This window comes from Ranitomeya imitator, chromosome 5 (genome assembly GCF_032444005.1).
Source record: "Ranitomeya imitator isolate aRanImi1 chromosome 5, aRanImi1.pri, whole genome shotgun sequence".
In the NCBI taxonomy this organism is placed as follows: Eukaryota; Metazoa; Chordata; class Amphibia; order Anura; family Dendrobatidae; genus Ranitomeya; species Ranitomeya imitator.
In genome coordinates this window covers 377,163,239-377,179,809 of record NC_091286.1, presented here as the reverse complement: position 1 = coordinate 377,179,809, position 16,571 = coordinate 377,163,239, and the positions used below count along the sequence as shown (strand labels likewise).

Below are 16,571 nucleotides of genomic sequence, written 5' to 3'. Positions count from 1 at the left end.
GCTCAGGGCAAATATAAATATTTTGTGGATAAACGACGTTCTGTGTGTCCGGCTTACCAGGTAGGGGATAAGGTATGGTTATCCACCAAGAATATAAGATTGAGGATTCCCTATGCTAAGTTGGATCCCAAGATTATTGGCCCTTATGAAATTTTAGATGTGGTTAATCCTGTGGCCTTTCATCTGCGTTTGCCTCCGTCATTGCAGATCCCCAATGTGTTCCATAATGCACTTTTGAAGCCGTCAGTGCCTTCCTCAGGGTATCTCCCTCGCACCCACCGCCTTCTGTGGTGGATGGCCAGACCGATTTTAAGGTGGAATGGGTGGTGGATTCTCGTATGCTCCGCTGTTCACTTCAATACTTGGTCCATTGGAAAGATTTCGGTCCTGAGGACCGGTTGTGGGTGTCAGCGCGTTCTGTCCATGCGGATCGGTTGGTCCAGGCCTTTCACGCTTGTTGTCCAGGGAAGCCTGGGGGTCCTGTCGCTCCCATTGAGAGGGGGTACTGTCATGATCCAGTTTGGAGTTTGTTTTCTGCTCTTCCCTCTCTGGACTGGTCATGTGGGAGGTTATCCGCTCGGCCTCGTTTTGGAGCTGGCTGGGCATTTTAAGTCCTCTGTAGTCTGCTGGCTGGCATGATAGTTCATGCTTCCTGGCTAGAGCATCTGACCCGTATACCCTGGTGTTCCTTCTTCCTCTGACTTCCCTTATTTGTATTAGACCCGTTGACTACAGTGTATGACTGCCTGATCTCTGACCCTGCCTCTTGTTTTCCATCTCTGCACCATGTTCCCCGACCAGCTTTTGACTGTCTGGCTTGTACCCCGACTTCGTCTTACATCTCATGTTTTGGATACCGCGTTCCCATTTGGCTCTGACATCTGGCCTGTCTCTGACTGCGTGCTCTGCTGTTACTTCTGGTACCTCGTCTCCTGTTTGTTGCGATCCGGCCTGTCTGACTACTCTGCCGCCTTCTAGTGGCGCTCCGCGCATTGCACTGCCACACGGTGAGTGCTACCTTGTCCCCCTTACCTGCGCCCCCTGGGTGAGGTTGCATGCAACTGCCTTGCAATTGCATCACAGAAAATAGTGGTCTGTCTATCACTGTACTTAATTACTGCTGTACTCGGTGTTGTATGCCATCTGACTTGGTGAATTGTCTAATTTAGTGACTTTGATCTAATGTCTATCTAATGGCCACATTATGTTTTAAAAACTTGCATCTGTATCTAATCACATAAGCACATTAAATATTTCAATCCCCAAAATATTAGAATTGATAACAATGCTTCCTGCAATATATGAAGGGAAGAATCTAGAAATATGTACTTTCAACATCTAATCTAACAAGCTACCTAGGAACAAGAAGATTGGTTTGGAAGAATTAACCTCTTAGTTATTGTTATTCCAAAGACATACTGATAGGAATTCTAGATTGTGAGCCCAATCGGGGACAGTGATGATAATGTGTGCAAACTGTAAAGCGCTGCGGAATATGTTAGCGCTATATAAAAATAAAGATTATTATTATTATTATTATTGATGTATATAACAGGTTCGAAAACAGTTGGGGGCTTAATAACATTGATTTTATACAGCTGTATGCTTTATTCCCTGTACTACAGATTGTGTTGGTCACGCTTCTCTGATACGTCCCTTTTTATTATATGTTGCAGTGTGTTTTCTCTAGAGTCATCCACTAAAATTTAACTTTTAACCCCAGTCTCCAGAGTTAAAATGTGAACTACACGTAAATCATGCATAAAGCTATTTCTGAATGTACCCCTGCTAGCAGTTGACCAAAATAATAGAGGGTAGAAACAATAAATTCTACAAGCAACAATTACTCACTGTAAAATGTCAGGACATGGGTGATCTTACTGCCCTGAATAAAAGACTGAAGGGCAAGGAAGATTATTTTTCAGCAAGCCATTTTTGGAGTCATTCCAACAGAGAAGTGAATAATGTTCCTCACTTAGTTTCATGTTACAAAGAAATTTGTTCAGAATACTAAAAGCAAATGGTGCAATCACAGTACAAAAATACTATGTGCAATGACATCAACAAAATGAATCTTGTATTTGTAATCACTGCTTAAAGCTGTAAAAGGAACACATAATAAACCTAAGTGAGCAGAACTTCTGATTTCTTTATGTAAAATTATTATTTTAAAAAGAGCAGAAAAAGATATCATGGAGAAGAAGAGATTCAATGTTAGACATTCATAAGTAGTAGCAGTTGTTAGAAATGAGGAGATCTATCGAGATTTGAATTTGGCAAATCACGTGGATTTTACAGATAAATTTTATTTGCCAAAAAGTTATTTATTGCAAATTGAAAGTTTCTGGCTCTCTAGAACCCAGATCATAATATAAACAGGAGATAAAAAAAAATCATACCTCATCATTCACCTGTCTGGCAGTCCCCACAGCCTGCTAGTCCTCTACACCTCTTTTCCCCCATTGCACACATTCTCTCCTCCTACTTCACACCAGGCCTTGGGTTCTGGCACTTCTACACCTAAAATGTCTCTGCACACCATGATGTCATTTGAGGTGAGACATGTCATAGCGTTATGACATCACAACGGCACTGTGTAGACATACATTAGACGCCGAAGAGATGCATGCAATGTGGAAGTGGGAAAAGAAAAGGAATGGAGGACCAGGCAGCAGGTTGAAAGACAGGTAAGTACTGAGGTAAGTATTATTGTTGGCAAGAAGCCATTTTACTGCTGAATTCACAAGTAGTAAAGTAGAAAAAAAAAATCTGTATTTTAGAGAATATGAATTTTTGCTTAAAGGGAACCTGTCACCCCCAAAATCGAGGGTGAACTAAGCCCACCGCCATAAGGGGCTTATCTACAGCATTCTGGAATGCTGTAGATAAGCCCTCGATGTATCCTGAAAGATAACAAAAAGAGGTTAGATTATACTCACCCAGGGGCGGTCCCGGTCCGGTCCGATGGGTGTCGCAGTCCGGTCCGGCGCCTCCCATCTTCATCAAATTACGTCCTCTTCTGGTCTTCACGCTGCGGCTACGGCACAGGCGTACTTGGTCTGCCCTGTTGAAGCCAGAGCAAAGTACTGCAGTACTTTGCTCTGCCCTCAACAGGGCAGACAAAGTACGCCTGCGCTGGAGCCGCAGCGTGAAGACAAGAAGAGGACATCATCCTAAGATGATGGGAGGCCCCGGATCGGACCGTGACACCCACCGGATCGGACCCCCTGCCCAGGTGAGTATAATCTAACCTCTTTTTCTCATATTTTAGGATACATCGGGGGCTTATCTACAACATTACAGAATGCTGCAGATAAGCCCCTGATGCCGGTGGGCTTAGCTCACCCTCAATTTTGGGGGTGAGAGGTTCCCTTTAATTTGAGAATTCAATTTCACTCAAATACATTTGCTCATTTCTAGCAATAGTAGTAGTAGTAGTAATCATCATGGTAGTTGTAGTTATTACTCTCACCCTATGAGGAACTGATAGCTTAACCAATTATTTACTATCTGTTCAGACTAAGACATCATTTGAAATCACTCATCAAATCACTGTAGCTTATTACATTGGAGTAGAGTAAAATGCTGAGCCATTGTATCAACAGAACCATGGGTTAGTTAAACCATATGCACTCGAAATTCAAGCATATGGCATTGTCACATGCCCAGAAGGGCATACACGGTGCAGCTATGGGAAGGAACTTGTAAGCACTGTGCGGACTTATGCTACCATATTTTTGTAATGATACACAGCGCGTGTGTAACTAGAGGTGAAGCCTAAGGGGCACTTCAGCAGAGAATACTGGCCAGAGAGAAAGTAGTGAGAGCACCGCAAGGTGCCATGTGTACTGTACCGAAACCCAGTAGGATGTGTGATGTCAGATGGAAGGATGGGGAGGAGCCAACCACCACACAACGGAATGGGAGCCGGCTGGAAGTGGTAATGGGGATATAGTCAGGAGCAAGCAGAGGGTCAGAAGCAAGACTGGGTTTGTGGGAGCCAAAGGGTGAGACGAGAGAGAAGTAAAAAACGAGACGGGGGTCAGAGGCCAGGAGGGAGCACGGTATTCAAAGGGCAGGACAGGAGAATAGTCAGGAGAAGAGCCGAGTGTAAGAAATCAGAGAAGTCAGGACAGTACAGAAATAGGAGACAGAAACAAGTCAAGGAACAAACTGGATCACACACAGATAGGCACACGCATACAGAGGTACAACAATAGTTAACTGAGTAACCTGGATCAGCTACGCTAGCCGAGAGTAACAGAAGTATCACCAACACCAGACCCAGGAACAACCAGCATTAAATAGCTGCCCCAGAACCAAAGAGAGGTGAACTAGCATTAACATTGACCTGACCAGGACGGAGGCAGAACCATGCCATCCTGAGTAATGACAATTTTTTCTTTTAAGTGTCAGCAAGCTGCTTTACGAAACACTGTACTAGGTTTGAAACTTCCTAATTTACATTTAAATGTTGCTACTTTGATATCAGGGAGCAAGAAAGGCAGAGTAAGAGCGAGAGAATGAATGAAAGAGTAAGTGAGGCAGGAGGAGTGAGGGAAAAAATGAGTGAGAAAAAGCAAAGACCCCACATGACTAGGACTTGTCTTTCTTTCTTTTCAGAATTTCCCACAGATGAATGAGTTGTGATCAAGGGAATTTGGAGGTCAAGTCAATATTTTGAACATTGTTCATAAATGGCTGCCTCCATCCTGACCATGCATTCTACCTCTTTCTGAGCTCCTATGAATCCCTTCATGAAGGCTTCATATTTATACCAAGATATCAGCAATCCAGGGTCTAAACTTAGGCCTTTTGCTGACAAGGCAACCTGTCAGTTCCACGGGAAGGAAGGAAGGATCTGTGGATATCAAACCTATTGTGTAATGCAATCATTTCATTAAAATGCCTCTATCAGATATTGACAGTGGAATTTAAATATATAAACATCAGCAATTTGACCTAGCTGTTAGCAGCAGATGTCTGCTGTATTGCACTCCTCCTGATCTGCTCCATGCACCCATGCTGTTACTGAAAAAAATCTCCATGCAAAGACAAACATCAATATTACCGCCATATGGTGACAGTGATAGATACCAGCCCTGCAGAACATATATAAATGGTGACTTACAGCTGATGATCCTTCTGTTGGAGTCGTTCACTTTTCCCATCTTTTCCATCTGACCCAGACCAACATGACAAATTCTCCAGCCAGGACTTGTCTGCAGAGATTACTACAAAGACACATCTGACTTCTCACATTTCCTGCACCAAATTTCCCTTTCATTGCACTTGTAAAGTAGGATGTTAACAAAAGTGCCCCACAAACACTAATATACCCCCATAGTGAATTCCTCCACAGTACCCTCCACACACAGTATGATGACGCTACTGTACCCCACCCCGCAACTGTCCCAGAAAAGTATGGTGACCTCAACTGTGACCCTCACACAGTCCTCCATGTAGTTTAATGGCCCCACACCTATGCACACTGTATATTGCCCCCACACAGTATGATGGACCCTGCACAAACTTTCACACTGTATAATAGTTTGCATACAGTTTAAAGACTCCCACGTAATCCTCCAAATATTTTAATAGACCACATAGTCCTCCATATAGCATAATGCACCCCATGTCCCTTATAGTATAAAGCACCCAATGTTCCATATAGTACAATGCATCCCCCCATGGTCCATACAGTATGATGCATCCCCTCATGGTCCATACCGTATAATGCATCCCCCATGGTACATACAGCATAATTTATCCCACCCATAGTCCATACAGTATAAAGCATCCCCCCATTGTCTATACAGTATACTGCACCCTCAATGGTCCATACAGTATAATACACCCCCCATGGTCCATACAGTATAAAGCATCCCCCCATTGTCTATACAGTATAATGCATCCCCCCATGGTCCATACAGTATAATACACCCCCCATGGTCCATACAGTAAAAAGTATCCCCCTATGGTCCATACAGTATAATACATCTCCCCATGGTCCATACAGTACAATACCCCCCCATGGTCCATACAGTATAAAGCACCCCCCCATTGTTTATACAGAATAATGTATCCCCCATGGTTCATACAGTATAACACACCCACATGGTCTATACAGTATAAAGCATCCCCCATTGTCTATACAGTATAATGCATCCCCCCATGGTCCATACAGTATAATACATCCTCCTATGGTCTATACAGTATAAAGCATCCCCCCTCCATGGTCCATACAATATAAAGCATCCACCCTCATGTATAAAGCCTCCCCCCTCATGTATAAAGCATCCTCCTATTGGCTATACAGTATAATGCATCCCCCAAGGTCCATACAGTATAATATATCCCCTCCATGGTCCATACAGTATAAAGCATCTCCCCTCATGTATAAAACACCCCCCTCATTGTCTATACAGTATAAAATATGCCCCCATTGTCCTCAATACAGTTTTATCGGCACACAGTGTTCTAAAAAACAATGAAACACAATACTCACCTCTCCTCCCCGTTCCTCCGCTGCTCTGGTCTCGCTGCTCTGGTCTCCGCAATGCCAGCTTGTCTTCTGAAGCAATGCACATCTCAGCGTGAGTGTACAGGATGCCACTTAATGACATCATTGCGCTGAGACGTCAGATGCTGAGGAAGAATTGATGGGGAGGAAGCATCAGCTGATGCTCCCTCTTCCAACTTGGGGGAATTATGACTTTTTAAAGAGACACTTGGAACATATTTAATTTTTAGATGACACTTGTGACATTATTAGTTAAGGGGCTCTGTTAATTTAAGGGGACACTCGGGCTATTATTATTTAAAGTTGGCACTAGGGCACTATAACATAAATGTTGCAGGCACAGGAACAGAATTGAAGGTATGAGCAGGCTTGTGTAGGTTGGGAACACATGTGAATAGTGCTGGAAATATGAGAAAAATTAACACTAATAGTACTGAAAATGTGCTGTTACAGTGTACAATGCAAAAATTAACATCTTATATAACCTGCAGAAAAATTGTGACTGGAAGAAATTGTCATGCTGGTCTGGGCCAGATTGAAAAAAGAAAAAAGAAAAGTTAATTACTCCAGTTGGGATGAAAATAACCTTTAAGTCACTAAACTTTATATACCGTATATACTCGAGTATAAGCTGAGAATTTCAGCCCATTTTTTTAGGCTGAAATTGCCCCTCTCGGCTTATACTCGAGTCATACCCAGGAGTCGGCAGGGGAGTTGTGGTGGCAACTGTGTAATAATACTCACCTGCTCCTGGCGCGGTGTCCCTGGTTCTCCGGCGCCAGCAGCTTCTTCCTGTAGTGAGCGGTCACATGGTAACTTTCATTACAGTAATGAATATGGACCCGACTCCACTCTCATAGGGGTGGAGCCGCATATTCATTACTGTAATGAGCGGTACCATGTGACCGCTCACTACAGGAAGAAGCTGCCGGCGCCGGAGAACCAGGGACACCGTGCCAGGAGCAGGTGAATATAACTCAGTGCGCGATAGTCACCTGTCCCACGTTCCACCGCCGGCCGCCGCTGCGTCTTCCCCATCCTGTGCAGCATTATATGGGGCAAATATCTGTATGGAGCATCTTATGGGGCCATGTGCAGCATTATATGGGGCAAATATCTGTATGGAGCATCTTTTGGGGGCATGTGCAGCATTATATGGGGCAAATATCTGTATGGGGCCATGTGCAGCATTATATGGGGCAAATATCTTTATGGAGCATCTTATGAGGCAATAATCAGCATTTGTGGAGCATTATATGGGGCAAATGTCTGTATGGAGCATCTTATGAGGCCATAATCAACATTTGTGCGGAATTATATGGGGCACATTTTAATATGAAGCATCTTATGGGGCCCAGCATAAACTATATGGAGCATTATGTGGGGCGTATTTTGTATGGAGTGTTGTGAATTCTGCTTTTGAGTTCCCTCCAGTGGTTGTAGGTGGTAATGCAGTTGTCCCTGAGTTGCAGTCCTGGTCAGGTGTTTCTGCTAATTGCAGTTCTGACTGGGGTATTTAGGTGTGCAGGATTCATTAGTCCTTGCCAGTTGTCCATGGTTCTGGGAGGTTTTGGATCTTTGTCTGGTTCCTCCTGCCTTGCTGCCAATTCAGCAAAGATAAGTGTCTGGTTTTTGTTTCTGTGGCACACATGCTGTGTGCTTAATAATTCTGTGCTATTCATTTGTTTTCTCTTGTCCAGCTTAGACTGTGTCAGTGTTTTCTCAGTCTTGTTGGATTCTCTGGAGTTGCAGATATACGCTCCACATCTTTAGTTAGATGGTGGAATTTTTTGTATTTTCTGCTGTGGATATTTTTGGAAGGATTTTAATACTGACCGCTTAGTATTCTGTCCTGTCCTTTCCTATTTTAGCTAGAGTGGCCTCTTTTGCTAAATCCTGTTTCCTACCTGCGTGTGTCTTTTCCTCTACTACTCACAGTCAATATTTGTGGGGGGCTGCCTATCCTTTGGGGTTCTGCTCTGAGGCAAGGTAGAATTCCTATTTCCATCTACAGGGGTATTTAGTCCTCCGGCTGTGTCGAGGTGTCTAGGATTTGTTAGGCACACCCCACGGCTACTTCTAGTTGCGGTGTTAAGTTCAGGATTTGCGGTCAGTACAGTTTACACCAACTCCAGAGAAAGTTCCATGCGGCTCCAAGGTCACCGGATCATAACAATGGAGCATCTTATGGGGCCCATCATGAACTGTATGGAGCATTTTATGGGGCTCCTGATTCAATATGGATATTCAAAAACACTTAGCCTACTGATGGACTCAATTTCACTTTTATTGGTATCTATTTTTATTTTTAAAATTTACCAGTAGCTGCTGCATTTTCCACCCTAGGCTTATACTCGAGTTATTAAGTTTTCCCAGTTTTTTTTTGCAAAATTAGGGGTATATCAGCATGGGTTTATGAGAAATCGCTCCTGTCAAACCAATCTTATCAGTTTTTATGAAGAGGTAAGCTATAGGCTGGACCACGGTGAGTCATTGGAGTCATTGGACGTGGTATATCTCGATTTTTCCAAAGCGTTTGATACTGTGCCGAACAAGAGGTTGGTACACAAAATGAGAATGCTTGGTCTGGGGGAAAATGTGTGTAAATGGGTTAGTAACTGGCTTAGTGATAGAAAGCAGAGGGTGGTTATAAATGGTATAGTCTCTAACTGGGTCGCTGTGACCAGTGGGGTACCGTAGGGGTCGGTATTGGGACCTGTTCTCTTCAACATATTCATTAATGATCTGGTAGAAGGTTTACACAGTAAAATATCGATATTTGCAGATGATACAAAACTATTTAAAGCAGTTAATACAAGAGAAGATAGTATTCTGCTACAGATGGATCTGGATAAGGTGGAAACTTGGGCTGAAAGGTGGCAGATGAGGTTTAACAATGATAAATGTAAGGTTATACACATGGGAAGAAGGAATCAATATCACCATTACACACTGAACGGGAAACCACTGGGTAAATCTGACAGGGAGAAGGACTTGGGGATCCTAGTTAATGATAAACTTACCTGGAGCAGCCAGTGCCAGGCAGCAGCTGCCAAGGCAAACATGATCATGGGGTGCATTAAAAGAGGTCTGGATACACACGATGAGAGCATTATACTGCCTCTGTACAAATCCCTAGTTAGACCGCACATGGAGTACTGTGTCCAGTTTTGGGCACCGGTGCTCAGGAAGGATATAATGGAACTAGAGAGAGTACAAAGGAGGGCAACAAAATTAATAAAGGGGATGGGAGAACTACAATACCCAGATAGATTAGCGAAGTTAGGATTATTTAGTCTAGAAAAAAGACGACTGAGGGGCGATCTAATAACCATGTATAAGTATATAAGGGGACAATACAAATATCTCGCTGAGGATCTGTTTATACCAAGGAAGGTGACGGGCACAAGGGGGCATTCTTTGCCTCTGGAGGAGAGAAGGTTTTTCCATCAACATAGAAGAGGATTCTTTACTGTTAGGGCAGTGAGAATCTGGAATTGCTTGCCTGAGGAGGTGGTGATGGCGAACTCAGTCGAGGTATTCAAGAGAGGTCTGGATGTCTTCCTGGAGCAGAACAATATTGTATCATACAATTATTAGGTTCTGTAGAAGGACGTAGATCTGGGAATTTATTATGATGGAATATAGGCTGAACTGGATGGACAAATGTCTTTTTTCGGCCTTATTAACTATGTTACTATGTTACTATGTATATACGGTAACTGTAATAAAATCACTTATGTGATTGGTAGGACTGGTTTAAACCACTTTATCGTCACTATATGGTGGTGATATTGTTGTTTTTATTTATTAATGGGGGGTTTTAGCTAGTAAAATGTTGGTGGTGCAATTCAGCCATTATGTAATGGTACGTGTATGCTTGCATTTTTAATAGCATTGGCTTTAGTACATTGCGTGTTGTTCTGTAGAGCTGTAGTAATATTATGTATTTACTATGTAGTGGCAGTGGTAGTGGTCATTGTGTAGCAGTATTATATGGCCATTATATATTGTCATTTTTGTAATATTGGTATTTTTATATTATGCTTTAGTATGTAGATAATATTAAGTCTTGGTATAGCAGCTACAGTGGAATATGAATATATACATATACTAGATTGTGGCCCGATTCTAACGCATCGGGTATTCTAGAATATGCATGTCCCCGTAGTATATGGACAATGATGATTCCAGAATTCGCGGCAGACTGTGTCCGTCGCTGATTGATCGAGGCAACCTTTATGACATCATCGTCGCCATGGCAACCATTATGACATCATCGTCGCTGTGCCCGTTGCTGATTGGTCGAGGCCTGGCGGCCTCGACCAATCAGAGACGCGGGATGTCTACGTCCTTTATGACATCATCGTCGCTGTGCCCGTTGCTGATTGGTCGAGGCCTGGCGGCCTCGACCAATCAGAGACGCGGGATTTCTACGTCGATGCTGTGCCGGTCTCTGATTGGTCGAGGCCTGGCGGCCTCGACCAATCAGAGAGCCGGGATTTCCAGGACAGACAGACAGACAGACAGACAGACGGAAAAACCCTTAGGCAATTATATATATTTGATTTTAAGTGGTGGGGTGAATATGGGAAGACATATAGTTTAGGTCATGGGCCCCTGAACTTTTAAGAACCCCTCCCTGCTTGGCATGCCAAACCTACACTAATCCATCAGACTGATAGAGAAGTGCAGCTCGTCAATGAATAGGACATGTCTCCGCTGTTTTGTAGCTCAATGGTAGAAGGCTTTAAAGCACTTCATCCAACCTTTGCCACTGTGCTTGGTGCTATAAGGCTTGAATACAGCTGCTTGGCCATTAAACCTGTCACACGAAGCTCCTGAAGCACAGTTGTTGAGCTGGCATTAATACCAGTGGAGGTTTGGAACTTTGCAGTTATTGAGTCAACAAATCATTGGGACTTTATGCAATATACACCTCTACCCTTGGTGTTTTGCTCTCTAACTTTAAGAAGTTTACCACTTAGTGGATGAGTTTCTGTGGTTCCTTAATACTTCCAATTCTCAATAATGCCACTTATAGTTGATCAATGAATATTTAAGAGGAAAGGAATTTCAAGAACTGACTTTTTACAATGGTGGTGTTCTATTAGAGTGCCACCCACAAATTCAGTAAGTTCATTAGAACAATCCAACCTTTCACAAATGTCTGTAAGACAGACTCTATGGCGAGGAGCTGGATTTTATACATCAGTGACAATGGGACTGAATAAAATCCTGAATATGATAATCAACAGGTGTTTCAATATGTTTGTCCATATAATGTAGAAGATAAAAATCAAAATAGAGGTAGAGAGTGTGGAGGGTTAAACAGGTTATTTATTCCTATTAATATAAAAAAAGCTTTTGCTTCCTTTCTTTTTTAACATTTCTCTCTTTACATTGCCAAGGAAATTGAAAGGTGAGAGAAATAAGAAATAAAAAAAAGAAATATTCTTTTTATGGAAACATATGCTTTGTGTTTGTTTTGCTATATGTAAAAAATATTATATGACAGAGTGGAAGATTCTTGAGAAGACTCCTAACAATTTCATATTAAAGTGGTAGAGAGATTTTGGATCTAATAAAAATGTAGCACTTTTATTACTGTGCTGCCACAGATACGTTATAGTGATATGAATTTCTAAAATGATTAACCTGACAAATAGTTGACACTTACCGGAACAAGAAATTTTTTAATCTCTTCCAGGGCATGACTCATACGTGAATAGGCTTCTCCCGGTGGAGCAAATACTTCAATTAATACGTGGAGTTCATCACTCAAGTGTGCATATTTTGCCTCTCCACTCTTCCTTAATTCTTCTTCCTGGCATTTAAATAAATGAGATCTCTTATTTTCATTGATTTACAACAAAAGGGCATACACATATAAACAAGCTTAGAGTAGAATGCTGTGGGCAGTGAGAAGAAAGCCTCAAAGTAACATGCGCTTAATGAAAACCAATAGTCTTAAATAAATGTACTCATCAAATAAAAAGGACAGTAGCAATAATCTCCAATGAACTTCTGGAAATAATAAATATTAGCTTTATGATAATTATTATTTCACAATATATTTGTCAAGGTTTCTATCTTTTTTGTAAAAGCTAAAATCCTATAACCGATGTCTGCCTCTATTCTTGATTTGATAGCCAACATCCATTCCTCCGGCATTTGTGCAGGGTTGGTTTTAGGAGGTGGCATAGTATGACACTAAGACCATACAATATTATTTGGATTCATATGGTGCCATTATTTAATGGGGTATGATTGAAATTATATAACAGTATTATGTGAGGTAGTTGACTTATTTGCATACTCATACTGTGTATTATTTGGGAGCCATATTGCTGTATAATGAGGGCTTTGCATGGAATCTTAGGTTTATAATGGTATGTAAAAAAATGTCAAGCTAGGATGCTCGAGGGCACATAATCAAGGGCAAATCATCTAAATTAAACCTAAATAAAATAAAACAGTCTACGATTGGTATTCTAACATATTGGCACTTTTTCACATTTTCCAAGTATTACAAAGATTTCTCTTTCAGAATGGTTGCTGATTTTTTAAGTACATAATGGCCCAAATCAAGAGCAAAAAAATAATGTTTCATTCAAGTAAATTATCATTCTTTGGCCTTAGTAAGATTTTTGGCTGTGGTTGCTACAGTACTGATTAAATTAAATCAACTTTTGCTGTAGATATGCTGGTTGGTTGGTTAAACAATTATAGGTGTGGATCATCAATAGGTATGATATATGTACTGGTAAGTTATAGATTACGAATCTGTAAATGCAGGGGTATATTCAAAAATGGCAGACATTTTGCCGAATATTTGCAAAATTGTCTCCAACCGAAAATCAGTGCAATATCTCTGAATAAAGTTGGTTTAGTTTCAAAACTAAACTCAATGGCATCATATGCATATATGAGTATATTGAGTAAGGGTCAGCATATCCGTGTCCATTATGGACATTGTAGTCCATAGTCACATGATTAATGTTGAACATGTAAAACTAGCTTTAGAAGGGAACTTTAAGCTCCTTTATAGCTATAGATAACCATACAATTATGTTAACATCTCTGACTGTCAAGCTGAATAATGTGAAATGCACAGTGTATATAAAAAGTCTACACACCCCGTTAAAATGCCATTTTTTTGTCAAAAATTATACCAAGAAGAATTAGTTCAGAACTTTTTCCATCTTTAATTTCACTTATAAACATTACAATTCAATTGAAAAATAAAATTACCGTATTTTTCGGACTATAAGACACACTTTTTTCCTCCCAAAATGTGGAGGAAAATGGGGGGTGCATCTTATAGTCCCGATATATTGGCTCTGGCTGTGGTAGGGAGGTGGGGGAGCAATATCGGAGGGGCAGTGAGTCACAGAGGCAAGTGCCTGTGCCCGCTGCTAAAGAGAAATGAATTGCCCATGGGCAAGGGGGACGATGAATATTCATTTCTTCCTGGCATCCTGGTATGATTGATTGGCCCCATCCCCTTGCTGGCATGATTGGCCCCATCCCCTTGCTGGTATGATTGGCCCGATCCCCTTGCTGGTATGATTGGCCCGATCCCAATCCTGGTATCCATGGCCCCATCAGAAAAGATTAAAAAAAACAAACCTTTATACTCTTACTTTCCTCTGCTCCCTCGCAGTTGCAGCATCCTGCTTCGGTGCCAGCAGATGATTAATGCTTGTAAGCAGCACATGGCAGCGACATCTTGCACTGCTCACAAGCAGAGCACAGCTGCTGGAATACTCACTGGGACTGTTCATTGCAGAGAATGGTGAGTATCCATTCCTCTTCAGTAGAGCGCAATGTCAGCCGTCTTCTTCCTGCTGCTGCCGCCGGTCACATGTGCCAATACTTAAGAGAAATTAATATTAAGAATATTAATTTCTCTTAAGTATCGGCAGACGTGACCACCGGCCCCAGCAGAAAGCAGGTAGCTGACAGTGCACGCTACTGAAGAGGAATGGATACTCACCCCGATCTCAGATGAACACCCGGTGAGTATTCCGGCAGCTGTGCTCAGCTTGTGAGCAGTGCAAGATGACGCTGCCATGCGTTGCTTACAAGCATTAAGCAGCTGCTGGCAGCAGAGCAGTATGCGGTGACTGCGAGGGAGCGGAGGAAGGTAATAGTAAAGGTTTGTTTTTTTAATCTAATCTGATGGGGCCATGGATACCAGGACTGGGAAGGGGCCAATCATACCAGCAAGGTAGTCGGGCCAATCATGCCAGGAACTGGATGGGGCCAATAAATCATACCAACAAGGGGATGGCGCCAATCAAGTGTAACAGGAAATGGATGGGGCCAATCAATTATAGCAGGAACTGGATGGGGCCAATCAATCATACACAGAACTGGATGGGATAAATCAATCATGCCAGCAAGGGGATGGGGCCACTAAATCATACCAGGAACTGGATGGGGCCAATCAATCATACCAGGAACTGGATGGGGCCAATCAAGCATACCAGGAACTGAATGGGGCCAATCAATCATACCAGGAACTGGATGGGGCCAATCAATCATACCAAGAACAGGATGGGGCCATGCATACCAGGATAGGGATAAGGGCCATCCATACCAGGATAGGGATGAGGGTACAATATTTACCAGGTGTTAGGGGTCGAGTTCCCGCTTCTGCACAGGGGGAATCTCGAGCCACCTCCGCTGTGGTTTCCCATTCTTGTCCAGCCGCAGTGGAGTCTGCTCAGCAAAGACGTCGGTCCCAGCGTCTTGCTCATTCTCACTCTGTTCTGAGAGTTACTGCTGCTTCTCCAGTCTCTGCCATTAAAGTCAGTGCTGGTCAGCAGCGAGCGGACTTCTCTGGGACTAAGTCCTTGTCTGCACGTACTGAGCATGTCCAGGGTAAGATCTCCCATTGGAGATCGAGGGTCATGTGCTCAGGCTCTGCAGCACATTCCATTGGTCCTTTTGGCAGGTCTTGGAAGGGCAAAGGTACTGTAGCCACTTCCTGTGCTGCTGCTATATAAACTGTGCATGACCGCACGGCCATGCGCTAGTATTGTCTTACAATTGAATACGTGTGTTTGTTGTGAGTGCAAGTCGTTCATTAAATACCCCTACCCTATTGTATGACTGTTCGCGTATGGAGTATGGCTGCTATCTAGCGCCCGACTAATCACTCAACGTGTCACACACGTATCAGCGTCTATTGCTGTGACCGCCAGTGCGGCGCCACGCGCCAGTAGTGCGCTTCCTGACCCACGTCTGGGTGCTTAGTGGTGCCTGCCAGCACGGCACAGTTCGCACTTCGGTGCTCTAATTATAAGAGTTGCCTAACACACCCTGTTGCGGTGTTGTGTCAGCAAGTGGTCTAATCGGACTTCAATCCCGTGTCTTGGGGTTGTGTTCGCTGACTCCTTGCTTGCACTCTTTAGTGCGGTATTGCGGACCTGTGGTTTTACCGGGTTCGCTTCCACCGCCATATTACGCTGCCATTTACTAGCAGCAGGTTTTTACCTGCACGGTGGACCCCGGACTGCGAACGCATCTATTACATCTTTTTTGGTGCGTTCCGCCAGTCCTATCAGAATACTAGCGCCAGGGTCTGGCTAGTAAATGGCAGACGATCAGCGTTTACAGCGGTACATCCAGCAGCTGGAGGGAAGGTTGGCAGCTCTAGAGCGTTCAACCTCAGCTGTGGATGTCACTGCTGTCGCTGTTCAGGCTGCAAGTGTAGCCGCAGCCAGTTTGTCCGCTGCCACCTCTGCCCCGACTTTATCCCGTCTCCCGCTTCCTGACAAGTTTGCTGGTGACAGTAAACAATGTCGCGGATTCGTAAGCCAGTGCTCCATACACCTTGAGCTCCTGGCGGCGCGTTTCCCTACGGAACGGGCGAAAGTGGGATTTATTTTATCTCTCTTGTCGGGCAGGGCGTTGGAGTGGGCAACGCCACTTTGGGAGCGTGATGACCGTGTGGTACAGAGTGCTCCGCTCTTTATGGACGCTCTGAAGCAGGTCTTTTTGGGACCCCGTATTACACACGATACCGCACTCCAGTTAT

The 16,571-nt window shown here is 43.2% G+C and overlaps 1 protein-coding gene across 4 annotated transcripts in view; it reads right to left on the bottom strand.

The window, feature by feature from the left end:
- The window catches only part of KHDRBS2 (KH RNA binding domain containing, signal transduction associated 2), a 718,314-nt gene that overhangs the window by 325,527 nt on the left and 376,216 nt on the right, over positions 1–16,571 (bottom strand). For all 4 annotated transcript variants that reach the window (XR_011312422.1, XM_069726705.1, XM_069726704.1 and 1 more), the window contains one exon: positions 12,204–12,350. Coding sequence is in view for 3 of the 4 variants with exons in the window: in XM_069726705.1 (XP_069582806.1) it covers positions 12,204–12,350 (147 nt within the window). In the remaining variant the exon portion in view is untranslated. The remainder of the gene's footprint in view (positions 1–12,203; positions 12,351–16,571) is intronic.